A 13,661-nucleotide genomic window follows, 5' to 3' on the forward strand; every position below is an offset into this window, starting at 1 on the left:
CTGGAATGGTCAGAAAAGTGACAGCTATATTTTAATGCAAGTTGTTGCACTTGGGGACTGTTCTGTCACGGAAGCTGCTCATACACAACTACTGCACAAGGAAGTGAGATGGATATCTCGAGGGCGGGTACTTTCAAGGTTCTATGAACTGAGGGAAGAGCTTATATATATTTTTTTACATCTGAAGAGTCTGAGCTGACTGACCTGCTTAGTGATGAGACCTGTTGCAATAAAGTTGCTTTCCTAGCTGACCTTTCTCAAGCTTTGAACACTCTTAACAAGAGTAAGCAGGGAAAGAATGAAAATATTCTTACTTGTACTGACCAAATTTAACTCTTTTAAGGAAAAATTAACATTTTGGGGAGCTAGAATCAAAAAAGAGAACAAAGTTGAAATGTTTAAGCTGACAAAAAAAGTTGCAGACTGGACAAAAATCTTGTCGATTTAATTCTACAAAATTTGTCACTGCTGAGTAAAAACATTGACAAGTATTTCCCGTCACTTGATGTATCTTCCTTAGACTGGGTAACAGATCCATTTGTGTTAAGTGCGTTGGATTCAGCAGAATTAACTGTTGCAGAAGAAGATGAGCTGACGGAAGTAAGAAACGACAGAGAACTGAAACTAAAGCACCCATGAACAGATGGGTGCTTTAGTGAAACCTAATTTTGGTTGTTTCTCTGACAGGAGTACCCCATTATCACAAAGAAGGCGATTGAAGCACTCCTTTTCTCTACATCGTATCTGTGTGAGGCTGACTTTTCTGCTATGAAGAGCAAGAACGGCTTCAAACATTGTAGGAGGACTTGAGGGTATGCTTATTAACCATCCGACCTCAGACAAGAACCATTACAGGTTTCCCACTGATATTTTTATATAAATGATATTTTAATCATTTTTAGGATACTTTTTTATAAATAGAATCTTTCTCAATATCTTATTTCGGTAATTGGAATAATAATAAATATGAACATAAATTTTAAAAATAAATCTTTTGAAATCCAGATCAATATTATTTTAAAAAATAACACAAATGATTAGAATTTTAACTATTGAACTTTTAAACACAATCTTAATACGCGTTTTTTTTTTTTTTTATGATAAAATCTCTCCTTAAAACCCTGATGGTGTGCCTTGACAATTTTAGCACTTTGCTCAGTGTGCCGTGAGTTGAAAAAGGTTGAAAATCGCTGCTCTATATAGTGTACTACGCTGTATATTGACCTGTCACCATAAGAAAAAAAAAAGTTATGTTCATTGTACTCTAGAGTGAAGCAAGCGGTTTATACAACTTTTAGCTGATCTGAATTTAAAGAACCTACAAATTCTTTATTATAATATAGCATACAATATCTGGCATATTCTGAATATGCCAAAATACTCGCATATATATAAAATCTTCAACTATGTATAAATCTCTGATAACCACAATTAAATAGCTTTGCCATCAATAATTAATGTATTAAACGTCAAAATCATTAATGTAAACTATTTAAACATATCAACACACCACCTATCAACTGTAAACAGAAATTCCCACAAATGCAGGCTGGAGAATTCAGTATTTCATCTGTACGTAACGCACTTAATATACTAACAACAACTCGAAACCATACCTGCAATTGTCCCTACAACAATCGCAGGAAATGTGTAAGTTACGCTTCTGAGTTATTCAAACTGAATAACTTTTTTTGTGAACCAACGCAGAGAGGGGTGAAATAAAAGAAAAATCCCAAGTTCGCAAGTACAAGCGAGATTCGTTAGTCCTTACCAATAATTACTTACTAACGAGCTCCGATAAACAGTTACTTCTGAGGGTCATCAACCTCCGCCTCCATCTTGATAATATAGTGTATTCCTTTACTGCCTTTCGTCTTCAAGTGAACCAAGCCATGTTCAAATCTAAGAAGAATCTCTATAAAACGTTTTACTTATTTGGGGCTTAAGCAAAGCCCCAAATAAGTAAAATAAAGATTAGAAAAATATATACGTGGCTATTTTGAAGTCTGTTGTAAGGGAAGTCTTAAAGAGGTTGACCTTGTAGAAATTTTAAGCTGGATATAATTTGCCCTGCGAACCGTCTCGCTCCCCTGTTCCCTCATTGACAAGAGCATTTCACGATGAGCACGCTAGTATTATATATTATCAAAATCGTTCTTGAATACATATTTGCTCACGATATTGGCCTCGAGTTTTGCATCTACAAAGACAAAGCATATATCATTCGGAAATTCAAGTTTATAATATTAACTAGAATTTAATAAGTCAATTTTTAAATGCGGAATTAAATAACTGAGGAGTTTGCGTAGATGACTAACTGACATTGTAAATCAGGGTATTATATGCAATACGATAACAGCTGGACTGGATAACAGCAGTGTAGGATAAAAGTGCTTCATTCGTTTTGTTATATTCGGGTGTTTTATGAAATCAAATCAAGACGTATGCGTTTTGTTTTTTTAACCTCCTCTGATTGCCATTTCTCGATTCTTTTGACAGAAAAATTGAACGAAGTAATATAAATGAGAGTTCCAAATAAAAGAGCCAAGCAAACAAGCACCGGAAGGGAATTTGCTGATTAAATAAAAATTTAAAAAAAAACTAACCACCGAACGCATAACAAGAATCTTATTTTTGACATTTGACTTTATCGAGAGATTTTTGGTGATGCGTGCTGGTTTTTGTACTACAGTTATAAGCTTAATATTCTTTGAAACAAAAACAAAATTGACATGCGAGGCAATTTACAGTACGTCGGGTTGGGTCAGTTGTTACAATACAACGCTTTTCTATTTGGTTCATGAGATTCTGCATTTAGGAAAAGGTTTTATCCTGTCTTTTCAAATGGTGCAGAATCAGAGGGATGCGCGATATGTTTTTAAAGCTGATCCATCTTCGTCGGATAAAATAAATTACCTGATAAGTGCAGCCATAAACAAAACCAAATCTATTGAAAAGTTTATTAAAGTATAAAATCTTATCTCAACAATAATTTTCATTAATTTTGATCATTCATTAAAATAATGATTTTCTCGTTTCAAAAAATCAAACGAAATATTTGAATTACACTCTGAAAATTATAAAGCGTACTTGTTTCTCAATTTATAAGTTTTAATTTACGTACAAAGCAGCGGTCTCAAACTGTAATTACATAAGGACCCCCTTTTACTTTGAAATTGTTTCCGTAAATTCTCAACAATATTCTTTCCCTATTTTAAAATTTTTATAAACTTTTAAATATTTATAACAAATTCCGGGAATTATACGCAGACCCCCTGAACAATCTCTACGGATCCCCAGACTACAGTTTGAGAAAAGCTGATATAAAGGGTTAAAAGATCGTTTATATACATAAAACTCATTGTGACCAGTACTGCCATCTGGGACTTTCGCGCATTAAGGGCTTACTCAGAAGCGTACAAAAAACAAAACAAAACAGTTATATATAATATAAATAATAACGAAATTCTCACCTTGTCCTTCCACCCTGTACAGACACCACACACAGAGGCACAACAGAAAGAGCACCCTTCTTCTTCTCCACGCCATAACTGGCTTTTACTCAACCTTATTTTCACCACAGAGTCACACTGCTACAGGAGATCATCATCTCTGCCTGTCTGCTTTGCTCTTGGACAGCCTGGAAGAAGTGCGAGAAGTTAGCTCACTTAGTATCCACGGTTTCGGTTTAACACATATTAAACACCACTGCTAATAATAACCCGGACAGAAACGTCTGCACAACAACCCCAGTGTCGCACCACTCGGCCTGGAACCGTTATAGGATGGCTACAAATACAAGGGAGAGCGGGCGGAGGGAACTTCCTGTCGTCAACAGAAAGGGAGAGTGTGGACGAAATGTCCCGCGCTGGAATTGGTGATGCCAGAAGCGCATGTGCGTCTGTTAAGTAACAGCAGCTGTGGGCGACCACTTAGGCGGGGGACGACACTCACTGCAGCACGTATGAATCAGTTTTAAGCAGTACACGACCGCTGGTGTCACTGCGTACACAACTCTGCGACATGAGACACTACCGGGGGAGGGAAGGGAGCGAGAAGGGGGGAAAACTGCAGCCAGCTCGGCAACAGGACACCGTCTTGTAGCTCGGCTTGTTACTACAAACCGTAGTCGGTCCGCAGCGCGGGCATCCTGATGTCATGCATCGACCGTTATGACGACTCTGCTTGCGTCTCTCTGGCACCTCTCGCGCTTTACTCCACTAACCGATACGATGCAATCGCTGCGTGGGATGACTAGGTTCTGCCCCACTTGTTCATTATCTCGTTGTACGTGGTCCAGCAGAAAGTAGGAACTCCGTATCACGGTTGCGCGACGTCTTGATCCTCACAGATGAAGAGTGGTGGCATTAGTGGATTAAGATTACTTTTATGTCCACGTACACACAACTCCTAACAGCGCTGTGCAGGCAGAAGGCCACACGAGCTCATGAAAAATTTGCTTCAGAATGCCATCGTCTCTGTGCCAGTGCTGGGAGATGCGTGCAGATTACTGCCAAGGAGAAAGTAGGTCAGAGCCTAGTTTTTATGGAAAGGAGCAGGTTTGCTCGAGAGGACGTTGAGAATTGCGGCATCTCCCGGATAACATCGAGCATGCCGTATTATCAAAAATTACTGCAAAAGTTCGAACCTCCCCTTTCAGTTGAAGCAGGCTATATATGATATAAGCCATCCCCAGTCCCCTACAGCAACAATAAGAATATTTAAAGCAGTATATATGCTGGAAACACACACACACACACACACACTTTATGAAGGAACACAAATGCAACGAAAATAATAAAACATGTACAGTCGAAATCCAACCTCCATTCAGAAAAGGTAGCCAGAGAAATATAAACTGAGACAATTGGTATTTGCAAGTCTGTACGTCAGTCGGAAAATTCGGCTTCTTATTCTGGTGATAATTCAATCAAAGGCAGCAACAACGACATTAAATAAATAATGAACAACGGTTTGGCTTCGTGAACAGGTTACAGCTCAGCAGTCAGCAAAACATCATTATGCAATAATCTGTTTTATCAATTCTTATGTGAACTTTCGTGTTTAAGTGGAGTTGTGGTCGACTGTTGCGTTCATATGGTAGGCTGTAGGAGAGAAATATTCTATTGGCGCCTAAAGGTCATTTAGCTGGCCGCTTCTCTTCCATTCCGTATACCTTTCACCCATATAATTCGTAGTATCGACTGATTACGTAGACGGTGCGTTCCTTAGACAACAGTCTGTTGACGAGAAGGGGTGGAATCGTAACATGAATGCGTCGCGGAATAACTAGAAAATGAACTTGACCCGCCAGCCAAGAAAGTTTCTCTGCTATAGATTATATTCCTTCCACCAATTTTCCAGGATGGCAGCTGTTCCGGGACCTGTGACACCTCAGGACAAGACATAACTATGACCATGCAGCTCCGCTGCCAACGCCACCCGGCGGTCTGAATAAGGTGCTCTTACCCGATTTACTTTAACACCCTATCCCTTGGCGGGGAGGGGGGGGAGACGGTTCCCTGTCTTCTCCCAAGCCACCCCTTCTTTTCTCTCTCTTTGGTGGGGCATGGGCATGCTTCACTGACTCCTGAGGTTGTCATCTCTGTTGGCCCATACTGTCCCTCCCCTCCCTCTCTAGCTTCACTACGAGCGTCCAACCCATGTTAAAATTTACCGAGCCCAACACCCAAAATTTTAATGTTAACTCACATAACTTACGTATCTATATTCCTTTCGGCCAAACCCAATCCCTTTTTTTTTTTTTTTCTTTAGGTCCTAGCCACTGAAATCTCAGGAAACTAGATGGCAGGACCTGCCAGAGTACTACAGAAAATTGCTGGGTATCTGACCTGCCTCTTCGGGGCACAGTGTGGACAACGGTGGACCCACCAGGGGCACAACGACTAAAAGGTTAGATGAACAACGGTACACAACACAACACTCTACAATATCCGTACACTTTTAAATCTCTGGCTTCTACAGCGTTCTGTATGGCACGACAATTTATACTACGCGGAGATGGTGCCGTTAGACCCTAAACACACTATAGATTCTATAGTGTATTTTGTCTGTACAAGTGTTTGGGTTTTTTTTTTTTTTTACTGATACTCAGGATTGAGCACCCTGAGTACAGGATTTCTGGTATTCAATGGTATGGCACACCCACTGGTGGATGCGGGATTTAGTGCTTATAGGCACTGATTACTGGTACAGGCCGATGGACGGGCATCAGGAATCAGCTATCCACATATTGGCTGCTTCTTGGTGGCAAAGCAGCTTACATAAACAACATACACACACACATTCCTTCACAAAGATATTAGATGGAGATAGACATATGCCTAGGGGCCACCAGACAAGGGAACACATACACATGTACAAGTGGTGCGGACACAGATCCGGCACCTCGTGCCAGGGACGGGCACCAGGCAGCAGATGCCCAGGTAATGGCTGCTCACTGGTGGCAAAGAGGCCTGACATAACCGACACAGTACTACAGACCATGCATAACACAAACACACACTTATTCACCACATGTCAGGCAGGCTCGTTTTACAGATTTCTGTATACCATCACAGAATTATTGGAGGAGAGATGGACTGTTGTCTGGTAGCCACCAAAAACAGGTAGACATGCATAAATAAAATGTACAAGTGTGTGTGTCCTATTTTTTTTTTTTTTTTTATAGAACAAGGATTTTTTTCCCTCCTCTGGAGTGGACCACACCCAGATGAATCTGGCCCACCTTTTGGCAACATCAAATGAGTCAGAGTCTCGAATTGTGACAGTATGGCTCTACTGGGACTGACCCACCTTTCCGTGGTGGTGGTGTAGAAGAGTGCCCAGAACATCTCTCCAGGTGACTAATGATTCTGGATAATCAAGTGGCCAGTATAACAGAACACACACAAACCCAAACTATCACTATTCATATACAGTATATGGCCCTTTTCATTTTACAGTGGTACTGTTCTTCACAAAAATACGAGGAAGAACTGAACTGACATTCTAGAAGTTACCCTTTACAATAAACACAAGTCCACACCACACACACGCACACGCGCGCGTACAAGTGTGGGTTCACAGGCTGATTTGCATGATGTGAGGGCTGAAGTTCGGGAATGATTCATAGGGGGAACTTTACTCTCTCCTACTGCGAACTACACCTCTATTGAAGAGATCCTTTTAAGAATTCCTCCTGGACTGAAGAGAGCTATAGCCCTCATTCGAAGTCCAATGCCCCATTAAGTCTAAAAACGCTTACAACCTATCCGCATGGCCAGCTCCGCACTACCCCACTGGCCCTCGTGAGTAGCACAGTTGGTAGAATCGCCATCCTCCCCACATTGGGTGGAAAAGACCTGAGTTCGAGTCCCATCGATGATGTGAGGAATTTTATGTGCCTTTTTCACAATGTGGCTGAGTTAGCCGGACTCATGCGAGGGTAGCAAAGTTTTTTCTCCTGGAAACTCGCGCTTTTTTGTCCAGAAAACAGAAAACCTCAATTTACAGACAGTATGCGCAGAATAATATGGCCTTAGTCGCTGATGCTCCTAAAACCCTATTACAAAAACAGCTACGCAACTGTGCCTGAGATATATAAGGAATAATGAATTGCTTCAGAACACAGTGAGTGGTGCCACTGTCAACCATTATTTCCTGTTACACATCAGGTGGAGTGACTGTTAAACGCCTTGAAGAACACGAAATGCGCAACTTGTGGATTCCGTGTTCTTAAAGACGGACACCATTTCTTACCATTTATTGGCACACAATGGCCTTTAGTTGCTGTTCAGCCGCAAAACCTCCAATAACAAGAAAAAGAACAACAACAACAGATACTATTACGTCATTTTGAAAGAAAAAAAAAATAAACAAAAATTCGCAAAACTACTGTATTTAATTAGGTCTGATGTATTTAATCACGTGAACAAGATGGGTTTGTTAACATTTATCAAGATTAGATAAAAACCAACGTTATCTGATTGGATAAGCGTGATCAGATGAAGTTCATTTCTACAGGGTGTCACACGCAATGATTTTTTCTTATTAATTTATTATTATTAATGTAATTATAGGGTTATTTTTACCTATGCTGTCCTTGAAATACCTTGTTTAAAATACCCAGCCTTTATATTTATTATAAATGAATTAATATACACCCGATATGATTAATTGATTAACTCAGTTATGATTTGCCAAAATATCTAGGATATTTTCAATATTTTTGTGTATTTGAATATTTATGTGGGGAAAACGGGATAGAATGTTTTAAATTGGAAATCAGGGTCGATCCTCGGTGGGATTTAAATGGTACAATGTAACACCCGGGTCCTACACTGAAAAGGGCTCCAAATTCCGACAAGGGAGATTCCAATGCCACCAAGTAGGGCTTCTTGCTGTAAATATCCTTGTAGGAACTGAAGAATAGTACCTTGGGTGTTTCATTTAACCCTTCGTTTAATTTAATGTATTCGCCAAAGGAATCGTAAAAACAAATTTGCTAAATTCATTACACAGTTAGCTTTGTTGTTCTTTCTGATATTAAGATTCTCGATTTTGTAATTTAGCGTTTGCCTGATCAGTTAGCAACTACTACAATTCAGTGAGTTAAACCGTAGATGTGATGATACTGCAGACCAAGTGAGCCAGCAAAAGAGAAACAGAGAGGGGAGATTCTGACCGGATTTACGCTGAAACAGAAAAACAGAAACATTAAAGTAACGATGCCGAAGCCAATGGGAGCGTGGAGGTGAATTCAAGGGTATAATAACATACAAGGAGAACACTGGAATGTGGAATGGACACCTTGTTCCAGAAAATACAGTACTAAAGTAGTAACCAGCTAAACAAGTCGGGTATCATGAAGATGACGCTGTTATGCGAGTATTAGATGAAACTGAACGATTGAGATAAAACATACTAAAACTGGTTATTTTCATCTTTTTATGTACACCAGTTACAAATGCATTCATACAGCTGTATAAAAAAAAACAATGATATGTTTTTTTGGAAGACGGAGGGAGGAAGGGAAGGAGAAGAGAGAGAGTATATAAACAAGACAGTGTCATCTTACTTTTCAATGAATTCGGTGGTTAATTAAATCATTTTTCATTGTGTATCGAGAAAACAGGTTGACTCTGCCTGGTAACTAAGATGTTCACTTGTTAGCGACCTTTTACTACCATTAAACGATTTTCGGCAGACCTATTACCGCTCTACGTTTCGCTGAGCACTCTCCACAGCACACCAAATTAATGAATTCTCCTAATACCGAAATTTATTCCTCACTTTCTATATTCAAGTTTCGTCGCAGCGGTGCATCTCACGTTCTAATCTTATCATCTTCATTTAAAATATTTCTCAGTGGAAATAGTTATTAGAAATTTTAACGTCCAATTATATTTTTAATTTGAGTTAGGAACGCATTAGTGGTATGCTCAAAGTAAGCAACCATGCATGATAAACGGCTGGCCATGGAATGCAATTCTCCCCGCTATTTCTCCATCCGCGTCGGAATTAATCAGTGGTGGAATAGAAATAAAATTTACCGTAAATAAGTGAAAGTTCAACAGTTTGACCGGTCATGTTAAAGAAACTTAACAAGGGAAAGTGGGGTGCGTTGGTATTGCCCCTGTTTCCTTGTTAATATGATCCCCTCGATGAATTTAAGTACTTTTTTCCCTTAAAAATAAACGAGTAAAATGGTAAATATAAGAACCTTCATTGTAAGTAGCTAAATTCTAAATATCTTCCACAAAAGTTTCGAATTTAGTTGCTTCTAATTAGATTTTACTGTTTAATATTAAACTGAATATACTATAGGAATTAGTCTGGCCTTGTTCCAGACTAATTCCTACAGTGAATTCTTACGTGAGTTGGTAATAGGACAAGAGGGTCGTATGGATTTAAACCGAGCATAACAAAGAATAACTCTTCTTCTCTAATTTCGTAGCTTAGCTTAATTCTGCGTTTGCAGAATTAAGCTACGAAAAAAGTTGAAACCCGAATCATAAATTATGACTCTGGTTTCAATATGATTGGAATCTACCTATGGTTTTTATTTTACCGCCTGTTAGCACCGGGTTAGTGCATAAAGTACAAATAGTTCTGTACAAATATAGTTCTTTAACCTATATTAAATTAATTTAATAAATTTATCTTTTGTTTCATATTTTATTCAGAGCGCTTTGCATACGAAACTTGCAAAAAGTTAGGTGCGAATCATTAAGGGAGCACAGGATCATTAAGCCCCTTTAAGAGCTCCACCTTACAGTTTTTTTATGGGATGCCTCAGATTTTACCGTTTCTTAATATAGTCTGCGACACTTTCTTTTCCAAACTCGATTGCCATGGGAGCCTTCTGGATCCAGCCCTAGGTGGTAGCGATACAGCTCCACATAACATATGGCAGGGGTGGCCAAAAGACTGTCCACCCCTGCTCTAGCCTCTGAAGTGGAATCATGGAACTAGTGGTACAAAAAAGAGAAAAGCTTTGTTGGAGTTCCTCGAATGATATCGAAGCTGTGTCGAATACGTGTCGAAGCTGTCTTGCATTATGGGATACCAACCACTGGCTTACAGTAATAGGCAAAAGAAAACTGAAGCATATAATGAACTGTTCAACAAGTTTAAGCAAGTGGAATCAAATGTTACAAGGGACACCGCGGTGCGGAAAATTAACTCCGTGCACTCAGCTTTTCGCAAAGTTAAAAACATGAGATTCAAAAAGATCGGGAGTCTCAGATGATGATGCATACGAACTATCGTTATGGTATGTATTTCAAGCAACTTTTTCCTCATCAGGAGTGCCTTTTTTAAATCTTGATTTCAGAGAGTTAAACTTAAACGCTTGATTTTCGGAGAGTTAAACTAAAACGCTTAAGCTAAACCCTTAGCAGTAATGACCAGCAGAAGCAATGACTATAGAACGAGCAGCTTATTTATGACGTACATGGACAAAGAGACACACTGTTCAATTTAGTTCATTTGTATTATTATTTAGAAGAGTTTAACTACCCATTTTAACCGATCGTACATGGGACACTTTAGTGTTTACCTAGATGGAGTATGAGCGCACTTACAGCGAATGTAAAGTCAACATCAAAATTCGACATCGTCAGAAGGACCCTGTTAATGAGCTGTAATGATGCAAGGCCAAACATACATTAAGACTGCTCGGTTCTGAAAATAACATGAACTGCCAACCGCAAGAACAAGCACAGATCTAACCTCGGTTTTGTCGTTTTAAGTATATTCAGTGTAAAATACAAAGTGCAAATTGAACTTTTGGAAGGAAAAAAAAAAAAAATGCAGCAGTATATTACGAATTAATCAATCCTACTAAATGTAAATAACTGAAATATCACTTTCCCTTTAACTAAATTTAGACTATCTTAATACTACTTTAGAAACCTCTTAGTTATGCTCCCAAGTAAGAGGATATACGTATTCTCTGAAACTTATCCCTGATTTACTTCAGTATCAAAGGTACATAGAAGAGCAAACTCACTGGATTTTGAAGTACTACAAGACATAAATCCTATTTTTTTTTTTTTTTCGAAATCAATTCGTTTTCAACACCATGATCACATCACATTTGGAACTTGAAAAAGGATTAGAGGACTAAACAGAAGAGGAGCAGAGGAGTTACGCTAGATTCTTTCGACTAAGCTGTTCCCGATCGTGATTCATAGAAAGACTATATAGAGGCATATGGGACGGGAAGTAGAAACAAACAGGAAAGGGGTTGGAACAAAGGGATATATTTCTTAAATCACTGCGTTCCGGTGGGCCTTCTCTTCCTACATTCACTCTTAGTCAATGTCCAGCTTTTCAAAGAATTCTACGGTGTTCCGAAGGAACATCAGTTGAAGGCACTTTAATTTGTTTATTGGGACTGAACAGGCAAGTTACTACTTCTGAGCGATCTAAGACTCATTGGGCATCATCGCTTCTCTATCATGCTTGACACTTCAGTCCTGTGTGAGAGCAGCCTAGCAAGAGTGAAGATGTTTGTTTTGATCAGAGGAACTGTCGAGGCGTGCATCTAGAGAGAGATGTGAAGGACGTTCCTGGAAATCGTAAACGCCTTTCTAGAATGCGGTTAAGCCACTGCAGGATCCATTAGCCGATGCCCAAGACAATTCTAAGCTGTGACTGTGCAGCAGAGGCGCATGAGGGCCACTGGAGACAAACGGCTTACGTGTTGAATGATTAGCGTGAGATGATAGGCTCCAGTTAATTCCTATTTAGCTGTTCATAGAGCAATGAGGGTTTTCTCTTTGCTATAACATGCAGTCACAACCATAATAAAATATTAAAACTTTATCTAAACAAGAGTGTGAACTAACGAACAGTAGAACAGATAACAATCTTATTTCAAGATGAAGACTGAAAATACATAGCCACAAGACAAAATACTCCTCCTCCGCATCCAATGTCTCGTAAATTCGAATCCTAAACAGGAAATACGAATTATAAAAGGATGCTTACAAATTGAGCACTCCATCTTAAAACAAATGGTAGTCGAAATAAAAACATTCCGTCTGGATATTCCTCGTCCCCTAATCCTCGTCTTCGCTGTATTATAAATCTGGTTTGAATTGGTTTTAAACACAAAAGTTACCTGGGAGATCGTAAACGTGACCTTATAAGCTCGCTTTCTTTTCAAGATTGCAAATTAAAAAGGCAAACCTTTTAGAGAAGGACCATGATTCAGTACCATCGGCGAATTATAATATCCAGAGTTGTTTGTTAATAACGACAAAATATTATCTGTGCGATGTAATGAAATCCTCTTATACTCTTTAGTTTTATTCTTTACTTGGAGTATTAAACCATTACAAATCATCATGATTACATTACCTCATGATGCAGCATGATTCTACATAACAACTTCCCACTTCTTCGATGTCCCATTTTCGAATATCGGATAGAACAAGTATGATTGGAAAGTGGGTTCTGCTAAATTATGCTTTTCAACTTACTCAATCTGGTTATTCCACCTGAAGATTTATTGGATACTTTAAAGAATAGTCAAAGGTCAAAAATACATCTCTATATAACCATATCAATTTCGCATTTCTAACTGCGAAACAATGTAAAACACAATAGGCTATAATTCATTGCATACATTATGAACACCGGGCAAATAATTTATTTTTATTTGTTATGGAAGTTGTTTTCACTTGAATGCTGTTTCCTGTCTAAAAAATCTAAGTATTATCAGCTCCATTCATATGCATTTGAAGACTTCATACCTGCACGTAGTGTTTGTGTGAAACGTGCCAGTCTCTGAAGCACAGGGTTGTTAAAATTAAAGTATCCCTATGTAGAGGCTCTGGGGCGAGTTCTAAGGCTCGTACTAAAGAGAATCCGGACAACAGGTACAATAAAAAATGCGCTCGCCATTTATTGGAAAAAAAAAAAAAAAAATAGTTACAAAATTTGTCACTATATGGCGCTGTGGCAATAAAAATCACTTGAACAGCGTTACAATTGTTCAATGTGTCCTCCATTTTGGTCAACAACAGTGTCCATTCGAAGAACAGCATTTTCTATAGCAGAACGTAACATGTCAACTGGAATAGCCACCCACATGACGTCTAATGCTGTCCTTCAGATCTTCCATAGTTTGACATCCTTCCCGATACACC

General features: G+C 38.9%; 1 protein-coding gene across 1 annotated transcript in view; it reads right to left on the reverse strand.

Annotated features, from left to right (window-relative positions):
- The window catches only part of LOC150088213 (protocadherin Fat 4-like), a 415,241-nt gene that overhangs the window by 334,747 nt on the left and 66,833 nt on the right, over positions 1-13,661 (reverse strand). The window contains exon 2 of the mRNA XM_090369387.1: positions 3,474-3,640. Within this exon, the coding sequence (XP_090225513.1) occupies positions 3,474-3,549 (76 nt within the window). The 5' untranslated portion in view covers positions 3,550-3,640. The remainder of the gene's footprint in view (positions 1-3,473; positions 3,641-13,661) is intronic.

Source organism: Mastigoproctus giganteus, chromosome 3, assembly GCF_048544385.1.
Source record: "Mastigoproctus giganteus isolate SK-2022 chromosome 3, ASM4854438v1, whole genome shotgun sequence".
NCBI lineage: Eukaryota > Metazoa > Arthropoda > Arachnida > Uropygi > Thelyphonidae > Mastigoproctus > Mastigoproctus giganteus.